This window comes from Anopheles cruzii, chromosome 2 (assembly GCF_943734635.1).
Source record: "Anopheles cruzii chromosome 2, idAnoCruzAS_RS32_06, whole genome shotgun sequence".
NCBI lineage: Eukaryota > Metazoa > Arthropoda > Insecta > Diptera > Culicidae > Anopheles > Anopheles cruzii.
Genome location: NC_069144.1, coordinates 58042355 through 58061948, shown reverse-complemented (window position 1 = coordinate 58061948; position 19594 = coordinate 58042355). Strand labels below are relative to the sequence as shown.

The 19594-nt window shown below is 52.3% G+C and overlaps 1 protein-coding gene across 1 annotated transcript; it reads right to left on the bottom strand.

The window, feature by feature from the left end:
• Nucleotides 1-78: 78 nt before the first annotated feature.
• On the bottom strand, nucleotides 79-19164 carry LOC128269278 (lachesin). The gene is made up of 2 exons (XM_053006696.1): nucleotides 18255-19164; nucleotides 79-1002 (listed from the first exon to the last, which is right to left on the bottom strand). Exons 1-2 carry the CDS (start codon nucleotides 18811-18813, stop codon nucleotides 419-421), a joined length of 1143 nt encoding a protein of 380 aa, XP_052862656.1. The 5' UTR covers nucleotides 18814-19164; the 3' UTR covers nucleotides 79-418.
• Nucleotides 19165-19594: the final 430 nt, after the last annotated feature.

Below are 19594 nucleotides of genomic sequence, written 5' to 3'. Positions count from 1 at the left end.
TTGCATCCTCCTGTTGTTGCCACAGTGTCTCGCCTTACAGATTTGGATGGGAAGAAAACTCGTCGGGGGGGAGGGAAGGATTCATAAAGTGCTGTGGCACCTTTCTCGTGCGCCTGTTCTCATATAAGATATGTGATGTGCCTACACAGGGCTTCCGATACGGACCGGGATACGGACTCCTGCTGAATCCGTTCCTCAATATGTGGCTTCGTTCCACCTTGTGTCACAGCGTATACAAAGCAGTAGCAATATTTAGCGTTGTATGAGAGTGTGATTGTACTCTGGTCGTAGTGTCGATCGATATCATTCAATCCGGCGGAGGCTGCTGTGGAGAGGAGGTTGTCCTTCGGGGGTTGATTTCGGCACCGCCTGTGTTGGGGGGTGTGACGACGCCATTCTTATCTTCTTCCGGTGCAATCTATGAACGGTTCGTGAGCCGTACGGTGGCGGTGGCGGCCGCGGTGGCCACGATCGTTAGCAGTGTGGCCACCGGAAGAAGAAGGAACGAAACTGAGACCGCACTGGCACCGCCACCGTAACGCGCCTGTCCGCAGGCCGGTGGACACACGGGAATGACGGACTCGGTAAACTCGACGCGGCCCTCCGCATCGCCCAGCTTGTTCGTGGCCTGGCAGATGTACTGGCCGTACTGGCGCTTCTCGGCCGTGATGACACGGAGCGTCGAGTCGGTGAACTCGTCGGCCGTGGCGAACTGCGACAGCGAGTAGTGCTGGTTGCTCGATAGCTGCACGCTGTCCTTCAGCCAGCGAATGGCCGGTGGCGGGTACGCCTCGATGTGGCACTCGAGATCCATGTCGTACTGTAGTGCCTGTTCGACGCGCGGCCGAGGCACCGTCACGACGGGCGCAAACTCTACCTCCAGATTCACGTTACGCCGGTCACCGCGGCTCACGCCGTTGTCCGCCACGCAGTAGTACGTGCCGCGATCCTCCTTGCGCACCGTGTTAATGTTGAGCACGTTGCCCGAGTACGTTGCGCCACCTACGGAGAGAACGAAGAGACAAATTATTAAACAATCATGAGTGGGAACCATAAAAATTAATTTATTGCAACCGTTTAATGCCGCATAATTTGTGTGTCTGTGAGCAAAAGTAACAAAAACCAGGCCAAAAAATGCCCAACGTGCAGATGCCGCAGCGCGCGGGGTTTTGGAATTCAAAGCTTCTTGGGAACCTTGGTCCCCGGAGCGCATGAGAAATGGCTTCCGGTCGGACGAAAGATGATGATGTCCCGAGGGGGCACCACAACCGAGCGCACTGTCCGGTGCGGTGCGCGCGTTGCTGATTACGAGAGTCCCGAACGGTGCCACGAGTCACTGAGCAGAGCGCACGCAGAGGCCACCCTCGTTTGGGGTACCTTTCCCCTAGAAACACCTCGATCATGAATAGTAATGAGTGTTAGTGGCAAATGATACCAACCAAATAACAAAAAAAAGGGGGAAAATAAGAAAATAAACGCATCCGAGCCCCGGCCTAGAGCGTGGCGCACAGCACGTGAACCACCGGACCAGTCCATTTCCGATGTTGTTGAGGTTGGGAATGCGTTTAATTTGTTACGTCACCCAGAGCGTGTGTTTCACGTGCAGACCAATGATAATGCATTAAAACGGTTCTTTCGCCGTACCGACCCCGGCGACCCCCGGCGACCCAGTGGAAATGTTCGTTATTTGTCACTGTCAACCCCGGTCGACCGGCCGGTCTCTTAGAAGGGTGGCTTCGGGTGGAATGCAAAACATTTTCCATGTTTTATTACGTCGGCGGCCACTGGAAAAGTGTCACACAGGACCTAACGGGCCGGAACCGATTGTGTTTCGGGGTTGCTGTCCGGCGGCGTTCCTGTCCGGGTTAAATTATATTGCGTGACACGCTCTTGCACCGGGCGCGCGCATCCGAATGGCCAATTAAAGGTAACGGCAGCGTCGGAGTACAACTAAAAATAGAACCATAAAGGCGATTAATTTCCGCTATCAAATTAACAGACATACACGCATTTTAAATCGGGTCGATCGTTCGTGTAGATCGTGTGTTCGTCTTTCCAAAGTTCGTTGGAAGTCGCTTGTGTAACCCCGACATACCGAAAATGCAATTGAACCACAAATTGACCAATAAGTTGGCCGAGACCACTTGAGATGAGACTCGTAAAATGTAACCCTCTGCGCCACAGAGCGGCGTGTTCTGTTAATTTTCTCCCTTCGTTCGCCAGCGATCGTAAAAATTGTGTGGCACCCGCGGACCCGCCGCCTGTTAACTGTCGGCAACCGTCGATGGGATTATGAAATAAACCAGAACTTCCCCCGCCATCGTCGTCGGATTATCGGGTGACACAATCTTGTTTGGTTTGATTTGGTCGGTTTTGTGGATTTAAATACCGAAAAATTGATACACCGTGGCTTCCCGCGGGACCGCGGCGCTTGTGACGACGACGGGGTAATATGATACTTTTGCTATCATACTGTGTTCTCGGGTAGGAATGGTGTGAATTGATACTTATCGGCCCTAAATGGTACCACACACACACACACAGCCTCTTGGGCATCTGGGGCGATTTTAGCAACTTCTCCGGTGAGGTGCCGTTTCAAGTTTCAACAGAGCTCGCTTCCAGGGCGCCCTAATTCTCCGCCATTCGCTGATGGCAGATCGCTGATATGTCCTCCCTTGGGCCGTCTGATACATGAGGCAATAACACCACTTTTCCCTTCGACGGTTCAATTGCATGGTAAACACACTTCACATCGACCGTAGAAAGAGTCATCCGGAGCGTACGCCTTCGTCGCGGACGCATATTTAAATTAGAACCGTCTTTCTTTCGGGTCGCGCGGGCAAATGTTGATTATTGGTTTTCTGAACGTCACGAGTGCTTTGTCGCCCCAGTCCCCAATCGAACGGGTCCGATCCCATCTCCCATCGTCTTCTTGTTCTTGCCTCTCCAGGGCGCGTCGGTTTGTTTGTACATTTCAACGAACACGATGATCTTGCTCCGTGCCGTACGGTTGTTGCATTTTGATGAGTGTCGTTCTGGAATGGCCCCGAGACCCCGGCCCCAGCAGTTCTGTGTTCGGTGCGGTAATCCTCTGAAAGTCTGAAGTGTCGCGTAACCCTGCCCGGTACTTGATGACACCGAAACGGGACAGCTGAAATTGTCACCCATAAAACGCGCGTCGATTCTCGGGTTCGGGTGCACGCGGACGGGAATTTTATTACTCCGCTTCAAACGACCGGCCGTTGGTTGTAGCCGTGTTTTCCCACTGGTCCATCGTCGCGCGGCACGCCGCTTGTCCCTTCTCTGATTGTGTCGTGCTGATCGTGATTCATTCCGTGCTTCATCGATAAAGCTCACACCTCTCACGGGGCGAGGTCGAGAGGGGACGCCGAAGCCGAAAAAAAAGGACCAAAAATGAAACAAAACGATAAACTTCAACGACCGATCCGACACCGAACCCGAACCCCGGGTGTCTTTACAGTGCCGATTATTGCACTTCCGGATGGCAAACGATCCGTGTCCCCCGGCCGTCTCCCGGCGGTGTCGGCTTATAGCCCTCGGCAGTGGCGGCGAGAAGATGCACACAGCCGTCGGGATGAGGCACGGTGACATAATCCACTTATGTCAAGGACTCACGCGCGCACGGCCGCACGGCGGGAAAGACCGGACACCAGATGCGCTGCGGCGTGCCTGCAAACAACCCAGACAACCCCCGGCGGACAATCCGAAAGAACAAATGCAAATGCAATTCGCATCCCGATCGTTCGCGTTCGGTTGTTTGTCATGCCCGGAAGTCCGCCCGGCACTCCTTTTCACATTCGGATCGGTGGACCCCAGAGAGAATCCGGCTCGATAGTCAAAACCAATTTTACGAACGCGACCGTCGTTCGCCAATTTCGCCAATATTAGTTCACCAAAGGATACTCTGGAACATGGCCCCTCTACGGGACGATTTTCTCTGCATCAGTTACGCTCTATCACACGGCGGCGGCGGCCCGTTTAATCCACTTAGCATGCCTCATCCTGTGTTTTCCGATTTTCGTTCCCATTTGTCATTTTTGTCCCGAAAAAAGATGCACCAAATAATGGCGACCCACAATAGGACCTCGCGCCGTTCGATTCGGTTCGTTTGTTTCGTAAAAAGGATCAGTCGAATTGGATCACTTGGGTTGGCCGCCGCCGCCGACCTGGGTACAAAGCCGGATGCAAAAGGATTAACGAAAGTTAAGATCGAGACCCGGCTTCGGCTCGGCTCTGTTGGTTTTAAATTTACGGATTCGCATTGCACCGTTCCGGGGTGCGGGATGTAGAGTGCAGCAGCTTGCAATTTAACCCCCAGGGGACCGGGGAAAATAATGATAGGTTTCTATGACGGAATTAGCTCTCACACGAGAAGAACCAGCTGCCTCGGGTGTTGTTTTTTTTTTGCTCTCTCCGAAGCGTCGAATTTTTTGTCCTCTTGAATTCATTTAATTATCAACCGGAAGAAATGGCCGTCGTGCGCGCGTTCCGAACGTATGATTACTGGAGTTGCAGCAACAGAAACAGGAAAGTTGCCAACTATCGCACACGTGGCAGGATTTATGGGTTTGTCTGGGGTTCTGTAACTCCCTCACTGGAGGGACTCTCAGCCGGCTAAATTGGTTTAAAATGTGAAACCCAATTTGTCGTTCCATTGTTTGGCACGATTGACCAATACTCGCCCCGCTCGAGTTGTTGATGAGAATGAGGTTATGGTTCCACACCCGGCTCTACCCGGCTTTCGAACCCGACCGATTCGGGTGCACCGCCAGCCAACAGCAATCACAGAAACGAGAGCTAATTAGTTAGAGATTTTCGTGTACTCGTTGTCACCAATCCAAGCCGGAGCCGCAGCCGTCAGGCAACAGATGGGCTACCGTCGCCTCCAAAATGGCACACTCCAAATGTGCACACTCCGCAAATGCAAAAATGCACTCGCGCGGCATGCTTGGATGCGTTTTGCTGTGCAAAACCGTGTACCATTGCATCAGCGCCTAGATGACCCTTATTTTGCTCTTCATCGGGACAGTGCATCAATCGACCGGCCGGCCCCCGGTTGGTAGAGAGAGTCGACGGGAAATGGAAGCCTAGATACCGAAGGCGGGTTCTCGTTGTTATTCGCGACCTATCGAAGCGTGCAGCAGCGAAAGCGAGTGTGGCACAGTGGATGGCACAGGAAACAATATTTCTCCCAATCACGGTAGCACGGTGTACTCGGATGGTCCGAGAGAGCCATTGTTCGGTGGGACTAGGACAAGTGAAGTGACCAACAGGGCTAGCATCATTTTTGTAGTACTACTCTAGTACCAAAACCAAACAGGAAATGGGGATTCTTTGATTGTGGTGCACCATGAATTCCTTCCAAACAAATAATACTATTTGGGCGATTTAGAAGAATAAATACAGACTTTTTGACATTCAATTGCAGCCTACTATGCTTCGTGATTAGGAGTTTGGCAGTTAGATTATAGCGGCCCATGGCAGATGCCAAGTGTTTTGTCGGCAAACGGATCAAAGTAATCCTTCTTGCTGAAAAGTATTTAGTTCCTGAACTCCATTTTGTAATCTCTAGAGCAAACACCAACCTTGATTCCTGATTGATAAAAAGGATATAAGGTAAAAAACGGCACCGGAAACCACACCCCCAAACACGTAATGCGTGCCCCGCCGGAAGGTGTGCTTTCCCACTGTTGTAGCCTTTTTTATTTGTAAGGTTCGTCGCCATCGCTGCTATCTCCCGTAACACCCCGGAAGGGAGATACAACACGAATGCAGCGCCTTCTGCAGGTACGATTGGCAACCGATTTCGGTCGACAGGGGGGCACGGCGGTTCGAAAGCGAAAGGAATAATCGACCTAACGGCGCGGGCCCCGGCTGCCGGAAGTCGTGCCATTTGTCCCTGCGAGCTAAAGCAATCCCACAACACAACCTCAAAAACACACACAGCCACGTTTGTTGCAACAAGGACACCCCGCAGCCCGCCGCAGGGACAATCGGGTCCTTCGATTGAGTTCAAAGTGCCGTTGGCCGTCGTCGTCGTCGTCCTAACGACTTTCCCTTTCGACCGGACCCGGCGGAAGGACCGAAATGGTTCGCGTATCATTGGAATCGCATTTGTGTGTGCGCTCATAAATTAACGTCGGGCCGGGCCCAGTTTTGTTTGCGTTCGAGTGACTCGCTCGAGATGATGTTGCTGTCCCAATACACACGCAGCACACCGTAGCCAGAGCCAGAGTGCTGAGGGTATCCTACGAATCGATGGCTAACGATTTTTTGCCCTTTAGAAGCCACGCGACCCTTCAAAACCCAAGCAGGCCTGCCTATCGTTGTCAGGATCGTGTGTTTGGGCCCCGGGAGTGTTTCAGCTTTTCGCGCCTCTCGCGACACATTTCGATCATGGGGGTTCGCCGCCGCCACCACCAGCATATGTCCAAGGTAGTTTTTGGGTTCCATTCGGATCGGTGTCGGACGAAGGGGCTGATGATGGCTGTTCCAGGGAGCGGACGTTTCGCCGATGGACGAGTCAACCATGTGAGGTGGGTAACGTATCACAGAGAGTTGGCATACGGGTCTTAGTCGGCGTCGGCAAACAACTGTCAACCGCCACCGGTTGTTTGAATTGATCTCCTCTCTACGGGATGTTTTATGACCATGGCGAAAGACTTCCACAACGCGTTGTCGATTGGTTTGGGTTGTAGAATTTATAGGGATTGGCACAAATTTATGCAAATTTCACAGTGTACAGGGTGGTCACCGATTGGCACCAAGCTGTCACTCGTTTGTCGAGTTTGACAACCGAACTGTCATTCAACTCTGAGTCTGCAGAATGTTTTCTGTTGACTTTTTAAAATTATGAATAATTTATACAAACACTCAAATGTGTTTGGGTCACTTACTTCCGGTTATTAAACTGTGTTTAGCGATCGTGCTCAATTGTAAATTGAAAATTTAAACAAATTCGAATCAAACTGAATAATAATTTAGGGTTACGTTACGAGGGTTACGAGTTGCAGGCGAAAACATCCGACGGACCATTAACTCATTTTAAATTATGGCGAGCTACAAAGTTTTAAACAACACATCGGATCGAAAGGGGGAATCGAATATGGCAGAGAGTACACAGCAGAGCAAATAAAACGTCCCCCGACGAACACAGACACAGACTGAGTTATTTTCTTTGGGCCTAACAGAAAAAATATGCTTTTTCCCCCTTTTGGCTGTGAGGGCTGCGATTCATCACCCAAGCCTCGCGCACAAGCAAGGACCTCGGGGCACCTATCGAAACGAAGGTCCATAAAAAAGGATAACTCAGTGGTGGTACTCGGGGTGTCTGTTTACTGCTGCAGCAGGTGCGGTGCAGCGGTTCTTGGTTGGGGCAGCAACACACATAAAAAACAAGGAAACGCCACAGCGAACGACAAAGTTATGGACGGACCGACCAACCGAACCTGTGTGAGTGAATCGTCGTCGTTCGCAAGCTGCTACCAATGCGTCGATGTCCTCTCATCCCACACCAGCTGGCAGATTGTTGACCACGCGTAACGCGAGGAGTAGCTGTGTCACAGCATATGTGCAATCCGAACCCCGTTCCCGTGGTCCGCCACCGGCCAAGCAATGAAAATTTAATTAATTACAATTATCAAATCGACCGCACTGGAGGGCTACGGGTCTGCAACTCTCTGCTCTGGCGTGTGTGTGTCTGGTGGTGGTGGTGGTCGCAGAATGCAGTACTACTGGCCACGCAGCGGACTAATTATCGTGACTGGTCAATCTATGCGACGGGACGGGACACACAGTCGGATCTTTTAAAATCTACCGAGGGGGGAACCGACTTGGGCGCCAATATTTCTGTCGCCATCAGCGATACAGATAGCAGAAAATTATGGTCCTCACGCGAAACTGAAACCAATATCGAACGGGGGCTACATTAAGACATTGGCGGCCACCGTTAGAATCAGGAGGTGCGCCATGATAACGCACAAAAAAGGATTCCGCCGACGTTCGTTTCTGGTGGCACGCAAAACCTAACCGGTGCCGCCGTTTTGACTGGGTACCCAGCCGTATCAAATATTCATCAGGAGCAGGTTAATAAGCACCTTCGCGTTTTATGTGCAAAGGATGATTTATTCATTCACCCTCGATACGGTGACGGTGGCTCAGAAATGAGTCATCTCTCTCTGGGTTGTGGCTCACGGGCCATTTTTTTGCGCAAGAGTTTTGCAAGAAGCGTTACCGAGTTCCTCTGCGGGAGTTTATCAATGTTTGATGTTTAATTCAATTACCCATCGATTGATAACGTTATGCTGCCGCCTTCGCAACGGCAGCACGCTGATTCCCCGGAGGCGATCCGGAATTCGTTCCGCCGGCGCCGGGAGGACAAAAGTGTGCAATGCAATTAGCAAATTTGAATCAATGCTACGACGGGACACCCTTTATTGGCCATCCTACCCCAACGAAACCTCACGTGCTCTGTAGGGTCTCGAGGGTGTTGTGCCCTTCGCGGTGCTCATAAAGCCTCCCAGAAGACTCCGCGTGTGGATTTTGTAACAATTTCCGACCTTTACGCACACACGGTTACGACGAAGTTATAACAACGACGAACGCATATAATCAACGGTCCGGCGCCGGTTGCGTGACACAATAAGGTCCGAAACAGCATGGCTGGAACCGGTCGGACGACGATCGCCTAATTAGGCAAAGTTTTTCGGGATTTTAATCAAACTGAATGTAACCACCCGGTGCGGGGCGGCCCATCCCGGGGTCATCCCCGGAAAACTTTTGTTTTTTACACACATTTACACACCAACCAACCACCCAGTGCTGGGTGTTTATGGTCGCTAATTAGAAACTATCTAAATTGTTTCGCTCGGTTCACCTTCCTGGACATGCGGTGGCGCTTGGGTGCGGTTTTCAGTTCTCGAGAGAGGACAGTGGGGGGAAAATAACAAATTACTGGATAAGGAAATGACTCGATGCGCCGCCACTGGTCCGAGTGCTGGAAAAACTCAAATAGGGACACATTAGTTCACCTAAACGCGGGGCACGTTGCGTGATTAGAGTTCACTTTGGCGTGAAATGTATTCCCCGGTTCTTCGTCGCCTTCATCGCGGTCCGCGGCGGGGGGATCACAAGGAGTTCCCCGTGGCACAACGTTGCTTATGTACTAGAAAGAGAGACAGATTGTCGACTAAAGGGAAACCCAAAGCCGACAAAAAAAATATGGCCGCACTTAGTGACGCGCTTCCGCTTCGCGCGGCGTCTGGCGTGGGGTTGGTTCGCCGTCAGGTTGGTGGTCGTAAACGGTTGTCGGATGTCTAGTCTGGATGTCGCCAGCCGACTGCACGGCGGATCATTATTATTTTCCACTTCCTTGCCGGTGTGGTCAACGGAGGGCTGTTATCCTTTTTTACCTCTACAAGGGTAGACGACAGGTAGACGGACCGCAAACGCCATAAGGTGCGCGGCGCGTAATTGAGTTGGACCCTTCTTTGTTGCCACCCAAAGGTTGATCGCAAACTCCCGGGACTCCCGCACGGGGCGCGTCAGGACGCGACGCGAGTCCCGGTAGTACCCAGGAAGGACATATGCGGCAGCGGAGTCCTTCTGTATGTAAATATTGGCACCGGCCATTAGTGTCGTGAGACGTCGCGCATGTTGTGCGGCCTCGCGGATAACTCTACGACGGCGAGGAAGGAGCGAGAGAATATGTTGATCGATTTATGTGGCCGCAGGCAATAAAAAAACCTGGGGCGCGCAGGAGGCAGTTGACTGGAACGTTCTTGGAAAACGGAATGGAAAACCACAGCCCCCACCACAGCTCTAGGAGGGCCACTCGCTACACGTCACGCCGCCACGAGTGCGTTGTTCCGAAGGTTTTTCGGAGGGTTTGAAATCTATTTCTTTTTTACTGCACCATACGCGCCTGGTCGGTGACCATAAAACGATTATGGCACCCATAACACTGTTCCGGGGTTCGATTTTGGGTCGGAAAATGCACCGAAATAGCACAGTAACGCCCGGTTTCGGTCACCGAAATTGACGAAATATTCGGAAAGGTGCATAAATTCTGGCTTTTTTTGCTGCTGCTCCTGCTGCTGAACACGACGCAGCACGGTCCCCTGGTGGTCGCCCTAAGCCTAACGATGTTTATGAGGGCAAACCCGCACATTGTCAGTCGACAAGTCGAAGCCTTGTCTGGGGTGTTTTGCATCACTTAATTCACCTGGACCCTGCGGTTGACGGGTGCTCGTTAAGAGCGGGATGATGCTGAAAAACTGGATAAATTATCCGCTTCACGCCGGATTCGGTTAATGGATCCGGCGGCGGCGGCGGTGACCGAAGAGATGTCAGTCCCAATTAACGATCTATTGTGTTGCGATTGCATTTCTCTAGGCTTCCCTAAAACGAGAACGCGGACTCGATGGTTGAATTGCTGGTTGACAAAAAAAATAGGAAAACTCATCCTGTCATCGTCACTCCCTGGCTGACGATTATTGGCTGGCAACAGAATGTTAACGTCCGTTCTGCGCTCGATCCTTACTGATCGACGAATTTCTCTCCTCAACGAAAAAACGGCGGACCGATCGAAGGGACCGTGTAAAATAAACATTTCGCAATCGCCAATGTTTACGGAGCGCAATGTTGAATCCTGGGGATCGGTCGTGGACGGGTACAAAAACGGTTGGAAACGAAAATATTTAAAAACGGAGAAAAAACTCTCCGAAAGGTGGAACGAATGGCATGTGGGAAATCCCTCACGGTTGGCCACAAATGAAAAAGGACACGTGAGAGGGAGAGAGAGCGAGGGCGAGATAGGCCCAGCCGAGAACGCGGACCGGAACGGTTCGCTGTAATGCATGATCCCTTTTTGTGCCGTCCTAAAAAAATATTTGGACAGCTCCGGGCGAGTGAAGAATGTGTGCGCGGCGCGCCATTTCGAATCATCGATCCTGCGCAGGTACGCCACCACCAAAGCGACGGGACGGGAACAAATTTTGGAACTGGGAACGTGTTTCGCTTTGAGCCACCGATGCCGCCATCAGGACAGGACCCTTTTTTGCATTCAAAATGTGGTTAATTGCGGCACGGAACAGGGGCACAGCTATCCCGCTGGCGAAGGTAGGTAAAGTAGCTACAATTGCTCAAAATCAAAGCCATTCGGCTACGGGTTCGCCCCATACCAGACCGACCCGAACCGAGTCCCTATTAATTGTTATGAATAGCTAATTTCCGTGCGATGCTAGCACCGGAAGCTAGAGCACCGAGCCATCATGATGCACCGCGCGATGCTGAACGATCTGCAACAACGTGTCAGACGCGAGAGAGAGCACGAGAGGGGTTTCCTAAAAAATCTCGGAATGCCTCGGACGAACACGAAACCAAACGAAAGGGCTACAACGACACACCGGCAAGCTGACCCCTTCTCTGTGTGTAGCAGTAGCGTCCCCGTTGTAAGAGTGCAGTCCACAAACGTTTTATGGTCCGCGCCCCGTGACCAGAGCGTGCAGTAAAACTATTTTGATAACCTAATAAACTTTATATGAGAACCCGATTCCCGATTAGCATCCGGGTGCACCGGAGGAGGGCAATTCCAAGTTTACGATCCGCTTTTTCACAGCGATAGAGAGAGGCAGAGAAGGGCGAACCGAAAAGGGGCCACTCCCTTCACAGAGTGAACTCTCTCTCTCTCTCCACGCCGGTTGAGATTTCTATTTGTTTCGCAATTCAAATTTAACCGGGGTCCTTACGAGGGGGTTAACACGAAGGGCCCTTCCCTCTCGGTCTCGGGGCCTCGTTCGCAAAACGGAAGGGAGGATCTCCGAAGTGCTTGATCCCCGCGGGGCCGAGTACTTCGGGCGCAGCATAATGGGAAGTATATTAGTTACAAGGGTAATTGGTATGAAATCGACATTGTAAAATCGTCACAAACGGTGCGAGAGGGACAAACGGACGACAAAAAAAAACGGAGGATCAACTAGGGCTCTGGTAGGGCTGGGCTGCCAGCGGTTGGCCGGTTCGCCGGCCGGTGCCAATTACCTACACACATATTCAATGTCAATCATCCGTAGCACGTAATCGAGCAGTCGAGAGAGCCGGTTTATGATTTGCAAATGGCGCCGAATGGCGGTCACTTTTCGCGCGGCCATCGCGTTCGTGGTTGCGTGCCTGGCCCTCGTTGGATACAGGCCGAGATTTTGGCCAACAACAGCCAATGTTTCAGCGTTTCGAGGTCCGTTCCGAAAAGCAAAAGTAGTTGCCCCAAAACTAGGCCTTACTTTCTAGTGAAATTATGCTTAACCACGGTACCGGGGACGACCGAGAAGCGTGGCCGTGGCCCCAACAAGTAGCGATCACGGTTTTCCCTTTTCTCTCTCTCGCTCTCCCTGCCCTGGGCCGTCCAAACTTTGCTTCTTTAATTATGCTCCTGAAACTGGCTGGCTGCCTCGTAAAGCACTAGTCCGACGGCGCGCGCGCCGCGGGAACGATTAAGAAAGTTTCGAGCGTCGAACAATAACGCGCACCGAAAGGTGTCAAAAGTCGGCACAGATAACGGGAGGTCACAGCCCAGTTTCCGTGAGTCGCACGCCCCAAACATCCGAAAGCGCAAAAATGGTTGGCGATGGTTCAGCACAAAAGCACGATTATTCCACTAATCTTGGCTTTTTCGGTCCGACTTCCGGTTAATTTTGTGACCGGCCGCTTCGAAAAGTATTCGGACACATTCCGTAAACTCTGATCGGTCTCTCCACCCGTTGCAAATTGATTGTTGATCTTCCGTCAGCGTCATCGCTGTCGATCTGTTAATGCGTTGCGTTCGCCCCAGATTAGTGTCCCCTGTTTGTTCCGCGCGTTCCGTCAGCTGCCATCATCATGGCGGCGTGTCGTCTTCGTCTTAAATAATGATGATTGGCCCCGGCGACCCACGGCGGAGAGCTCCGGCCCGCTCTCTGGCGGGTCAGTTTTTATCGCTGCCCACAGGCAGGGCTGAGCGCGGTTTCGCGCGGTTTTCATGCGCCACGGGCCCCGCCCGGCGAGAATGGGCGACACTTAATTGGGGCAATTATGGTGAAGCCAACGCAGAATTCATAATCGATGTGTCGTTCGTGCGTCGCCTTTTGGCGTGGCCGGCGTGGCTCTCGGCTGGCTGGCTGGCCGGACAGTTATCGCGCGTTACGCATCGATCGGTCCACTGATCGGTGTGTGTGGCTGTGGGAGCCAAGTAGTGTTACACCCAAGGCCCAGGGCCCAACGCGCTGTGGTATGATGACAAACAATTAGGCACTTTCCTGCTCCTTCTCCTCCTCGTCCTCCTTCACGCACAGAGGCCTACAAGAAGTCGAAGTCGAAGTTGAAACAAACAAAGGAGTGAACGGTAGAATACGTGACGGCCTACGTTACTAGTTACTGCGCCCTTTCGGGGCCCTCAAACACACACAGACACAGACGGGTTCCTCTAGTGCTAATCACACTCTCCGACTCTCCGTTAAATGGCGGAATAAATGACGACACCCGGGCGCGGGGAACAAAGAGACTCAGCTTCAGCCGCATTGCAGCAGCAGCGAGCCGTGTCTTGGTGTGTGCTGGAAGAAGCATAAATCTGAACACCTTCACCACGCCGCGGCCGCTCCACAACATTCTAATGGGCGACGACGACGGGGGGCCGCAGCAGACCAGCTGTACATAACAATGTGGCGGGCCCACCCGATGCTCCGCCGCCGCCGTACGGATGCAATCGAGCGCCGTGAATCGAGAAATCGAAACGAGAACGGCGGGGCCGTTACAACCATCCGTCCATCCATGGGCCGGGGGTTCGGTAAAGAGTCGTCGACCTGTGCCCGATGCGCTCGATAATGTTGCCTGCTGCTCCGGTCGCTTCGTTGCACTTTGGAAAACACGTTCTCTCCTGTGCCTTCTATCGCTCGGCCGTGTGTCACCGATGGCATATAATCTATCGGAAAACAGTTACGAAGATTTCAGGCTCGATGGCCCCTTCGTTCCACCACGAGGGGCTCGGCCTCGGAGAGGTTCCCATCCGCTGGCCGGCTGGCTGGCTGACCGCAAAAACCGACGACTAATCGATTGAATTATAATCTCCGGGCGGCCAGCACGGTATCTTGGGTTACCCGGGTTGGGGCACGGAGAGCGGCGTAATGGTAGATTACGCCACTGATTGCGATCTTCTTCAGCGATGTGGTGGATCATCTGATCATCTCAACGCGATGCCTGGCGTGCTCTAATTTGCATTTTTTAAAGCGGAGTAATGGGGAACCGTTAACCAAGGTGGGTTGCCGCGATGCAACACAGCATTCTTTGACGCATAAGGAACACACGTCGTGTGGCACACGCCGCCGACGCCGAGGTCACCGATCTTCGCCCGCTTCGCCAACGCCCAAGCAAAGTGCCGTTTTTCTTTCTTGGGTTAGGAAGTTAGGAAGACCCGACGAAGGCACGAATCTCTGCCACGTAATCATCGTTTAATGAGCTTCCGCGGGTTGTTCGCCGGGGAAACCGGGAACCACCCGTGCGTCGGAGAGATTCGGTCTGCGCCGCCACCGCTCCACCACGATGAGCTTTCAAATTAACGTCTATTTATCTAACGCCCAGGTTCGGGGAGAGGATGCACCAAAAAGAAGAACACGGCGCGGGCCGGATGTGATCATTAATCAAAAGGGCCGTCGTCGTCGTCGGCCAACTCTCTTCGATCGGCTTTTTGGGGGGCGGGGCGGGCAACTCCTACACGGAGCTAGGGACATCCAGCCCCGCACACTCCCAGACGAAAGCTTCTTGGGTTCTGAGACTTCATAGCAGCGTTTTGATCCAGAAAACATCGCCGGGCGATGTTTGCGCGTTTGGCGCGAAATTATTGCGGTCGCGGCAGCAACAGCAGCAAGGCGGCCGCAGCACCATTTTCGAAAAACCTGAATGGAGCCAAACCGGTTCTGCATCCCGCAGCACTGTGGTGCTGCGCGCGGTGGCTCCCTTTTTGTAACGGGAGAAAAGTTGTCCGCCATCCGCCTTGGGAGGTGTGCGGCCTTTTTGCGCCAACACTACGGGCACGAAGGTTCCCAATGTCATGGGTGGGTCCCACACACACACACACACCGAAGAATGGCCGAAGAAAAACGGGCCGAGGCCAACAAGCGCTAGGCTGGTGGGTTCTGGTACGGCCGCGCCTGCGGGACGGATCGTTACGAGAGAGACCGAGCGGGGAACCGGACGGCGTGGCAACCAGTTCCTCAAGTTCTCTACCAACACACAAGCACACAGAGCGGGCGAAGGTGATCTGGCAACGGCAAGGGAAAAAGGTGAAAGTTAGAATATTTTTAAACACAGAAAACCGTACCCAAACTCGGCCCGCGGGCGGAGGACGCCTCCAGAATGCGCGCGGCGGCTCAAGGGGGCCGCTCATTTCCATATTCCGCCTTTCGCGGCCAATGCGGGTGGGGCGGCTGCCACATGGAGGGCGCGCGCGCTGGCGATGTTTTGCTCTGTCCGTCGGTTGTTTGCCTTCGGTGCCTTTTTTTGTTTTGTAATAAATAATTTTCCGACTCCGTGGATGCTCCAGAGAGCAGAATGTTCGGTCATAGGGGTCGGCTGCTCAGGTTCGCCCCCGTTCTCTATTGTTACTGTTTACGGCCTCCCGGAATGAAACTATTTGTTACTTTTCGGAGTCGGAGTAGGTTTTACGATGGATTACGATGGTCTCGTCGAACGTGAACGCGTGGACAAACTCTGCAGGACACGCTCGTTGTCTGTCAACCTCCACCAGATATTCCGCCGGCGGTCCGGGATGTGACTTAAAAGGTGACCCCAAACAGAACTAGAAGGTGTCATAACTTTTCATAACACCGGGCAACATCAGAAGAAATGGAATTACGGGATAGAAAGAGGGACCCCGATGCACACGATGGGGATGAATACACCGGAGGAAGGGAGGTGTTAATTTTCGTGCACCGTAGCGGAATCGGGAACTGCCGATCGGCCTCCGGGTTGTAAATTGGTTAGACTCCGCGGGAACAGCGGTCGTCGTATATTAAATATTAAATTCATGTCTTCACAAGTATGAAATCCAAATGCAATAGACACACACAAACCCAAACCCATTGCAACTGTTGTTTTATTTTACGGCCAACAGTTAGCCAACCCCAAGTGGTTCCAATCAATCCCTCCATTTTTTCTGGATCCTTCACCGTTTTCTGCTGTTGCATAATTGAAGCAAAACATTTGCATTTACATTGGCCAGGGGGAAGCAGGGTGCGGTGTGTGCGTGCAAAATGGAACCACATGCATCCCCTTGTGAACCCGCGCCCGGGGTGCACCGGGCAGGTGTAATGGGCTGCCGTAGATTCAGATGCGAAATCTCCTCCCGCTCGGGGTGGCGTGCTTCGGAGCCATATCATCGTCGGCCACCGGATCGCAATCGCGGCAGTCGCTATGGTGAATGGAAAATGCATACTTTCATTGAAAACCAAACGGGGGGTTGGCCAGCCATCGTGACGGCCGGTGTGTAATTATGGAAAGAAAATATTGATTGGCGGAACTAAATTATTCACTCGAAAAAGATGGCAAACTTAGGAAAGGGTTCCTTTGATTGCTTCGCACACAGCACACACACATAGGCTACGCGATCTGCTTCGGATGGTTCTCGGTAATTGACTTATCGTAGTGCACTCTGAGCACCAACTAGGAACGCCATTATTGCGCGATGAACATTAACCTCTAGACTCGGTGGCATTTCGCGGGACCTTCCACGCATTCTTCAATTTGCATAACCCGGAATGTGTGCGCGTCCTCCCACTGGGCATCTATGAAGTAGAACGAATTCACTTAAAACTACGGGCTACGGATCAACCGGGAATGCTGCTCACCAAACGCCGCCGTTGTTATCTCATCTTTCTTGGCGTGCCAATGATGCCAAGAATGTGCGGTGCAGTCCTTCGTGTCTTTGACAGTTTCGGTTTGTCGTCGCCAAGTACGATCACCATCGCATTTGCAAGGCGCGCCTACTGCTCTCCGTCAGAGCTATCACCCGTGATATCATCAATTGAATATGCTTTAATTCGTAATGTCGCGAGCCGAGCGTCTCGCGAGTTGTCTGACGCATCAGGGCCCGGACCCTTCCGTCTGTTTTAAATAACATTTACTTAATGCGAAAATGAGAGCTCCAGAGTACGTTGTACGACGAGCGGACATCGGAAGGAAAACAACACAGTGTTGTACAAGAGAAATGAGAAACAATAACATCAACAAGGACGCAAGAACGGTAAAAATACAGTGTTGCCCACAACTGTATGTTTGGTTAAGTTACAAACACCTCAAAACACCCTATTCTCAGCTAAGTGTCGAGCGTAGCCTCTTTTCTTGAATTGAAAACAGAAATCAGTTTCATTACATTATACTTTTGGGCATATCCGTAACACAGACTGGCGTCTCCAAAGTGGCCCCACAAAGCCGCATGTGGCGTGGTCCGGCCGTACTCTTGTCACGGAAAAAGCAGAAATTAACAATCGGTTCAATTGTGTTAGATCTTCACGGCTCAGTCACTCTGGCTGCCACTCTTACGGTCGGGGCGGCGGCTCCGTCATCTGGAAAAAGGCAACAGAAAATGGACACGGCTCGGTTGGTTCGGCCTCAGGGTCGAGAGGGCGAACTTTGCCGTAATCCATCACCAAACGCCGCCAACTGCAACTATTGTTGGGAACCGGGTAATCCAGGGAAAAGACTGTAGCACCGAAGAGTAACCTCGACCTTTAGATCCTTTTTTTAGGAGATTTAAAGAACGTTTTGTCTGCGGCCTTTCTTGAAGAATGCACCGTAAGACTAATCGTCTGCGTCATGGGAAACTCCTCCGAAATGCACCTGTGCCCGGGGACGGTTCCGAAATTCGAAGTAACATTCAAACAACAAAAGAGAAAACACCATGCGGAACCAAAATGGGCCACCAGACAATGACACGGACCTGGTGGAAATTGCTATGCTTGCGGCACTTACGTCGACGAAACGGAATGACTCATCTTTCGACGCCGTTAGGAATAGTTTAATAACCACCAGCTCGTAATGAGATCATGCACCGCCATAAAGTGAAGTTTTTTTATATCGATCCACGATCGATAGTTACGTGCACTGTTTCTCACGGTGGTACCGCGCTTGAAATGTGTGTGAAAACGGTGCAACAAGTGGTCACGTTGCTTCGTCGTTGACGAAGGCGTGACTCACCGTGATCGGTAGCTTACCCGTCGGTAGAATGGCGTTGTTTTCGCGCCGCCAGGTGATCTGCGGGACCGGGTACCCGGACGCGTAGCACTCCATCTGGGCGGGTTGGCCCTCCGAAACGACGATCGATTGCGTGGAGTTGTCGGAGATGATCGGGGGCCGGCGGACGTGCAGGGGCACCTCGGCGGTGATCTTGTTCGTCACCGACAGCACCACCTGACACTGGTAGATGCCGGCATCCGTCTCCTGGATGTCCTTGATCTGCAGCGTGTAGGACGTGGACGACAGGTCGTAGCGGAGCGAGAAGCGCGAATCCTTCAGCACCAGCGAGCTTCCGGTCGACAGGAACACCACGTCCGACCGATCGTTGCTCGTCTTGATCCAGTGCACCGAGTAATCGCTGGCGTACTGTACCGAACACTCCATATCAACCGTGCCGCCAATATCCTTGATCTGTTCCTGTGTTATGTAGGATATAGTCGGTGTACGCTGGCCGCTGACCACGGCGATCGCTAGCACCAGCAGCAGCGCCCCAGCATTCCGGTGAGCGCTGGACATTGGGCTTCTTGGCTTTCTCATTTTTCAACACGACGCCGGGGATGAGTTACTTCTTTACCGTGTTAGCACACGCGTTTCACACAAACACTACGCAGTGGCGGCCACAAATGATCCTCACCTCGCGCAAGATGGACGATCGAAGGCGATCAAACAGGTGTGTCACTGGTTCGGTTTTATCAATTAAGATGCCACAACCGCGCGCAGTTCACTTTCGGGACGATCGCGAAGCTTACACAAAACGGGGTACGTACACACCACACCCCTGACTGAAGATCACACGCACACACCTGAATCGCGCACGCACACAACACTACTCGCGGGCGCGCCCCAAAAACCGTGCGCCACCGATAATCGATCGTGCTTTTCCGACACGCGCGCAAAAGCTTTCTCCGTGCTTTCGGACCGGTTGTTCCGGTGGACGATGTTCCTCAAGAATAAATGAATATCCTGGCAAAAATACTGCTAACACCGAGATTGGTGGAGGAGTTTCGTTTTACGTAAAGAGTTAATGAAGAACTGAAGCTCCGAGCCACACACACAGCGATATTTCATGAATGTTGTTTTTATTAACCCGCCCGATTTTTGAACCTAACTTTGACACTGCGAAACTAACTTTGATGACGAACCTGACACCCGAGTCAAAACTTTGCATTTCTAAAACGAAGAAAACTCAACGAAACGAAGAAAGCTCAACGAAACAACCTTGATTTCGATTTCGAATTTCGTTCTCCATCTCGTCTGTCAAATTCTTGTCACTTCACGCAATTTCGCCTGGCCACTCGAAGTTCGCCCGCCATCTGTC

Bases quoted from the DNA above. Each gene is read 5' to 3' on its own strand.
- LOC128269278 (XM_053006696.1), bottom strand. From the start codon at position 18,813: ATGAGAAAGCCAAGAAGCCCAATGTCCAGCGCTCACCGGAATGCTGGG. The intron at 1,003-18,254 runs GTAAGCTACCGA...TTCTCTCCGTAG, and splicing joins CAACGCCATTCTACCGACGG to GTGGCGCAACGTACTCGGGC.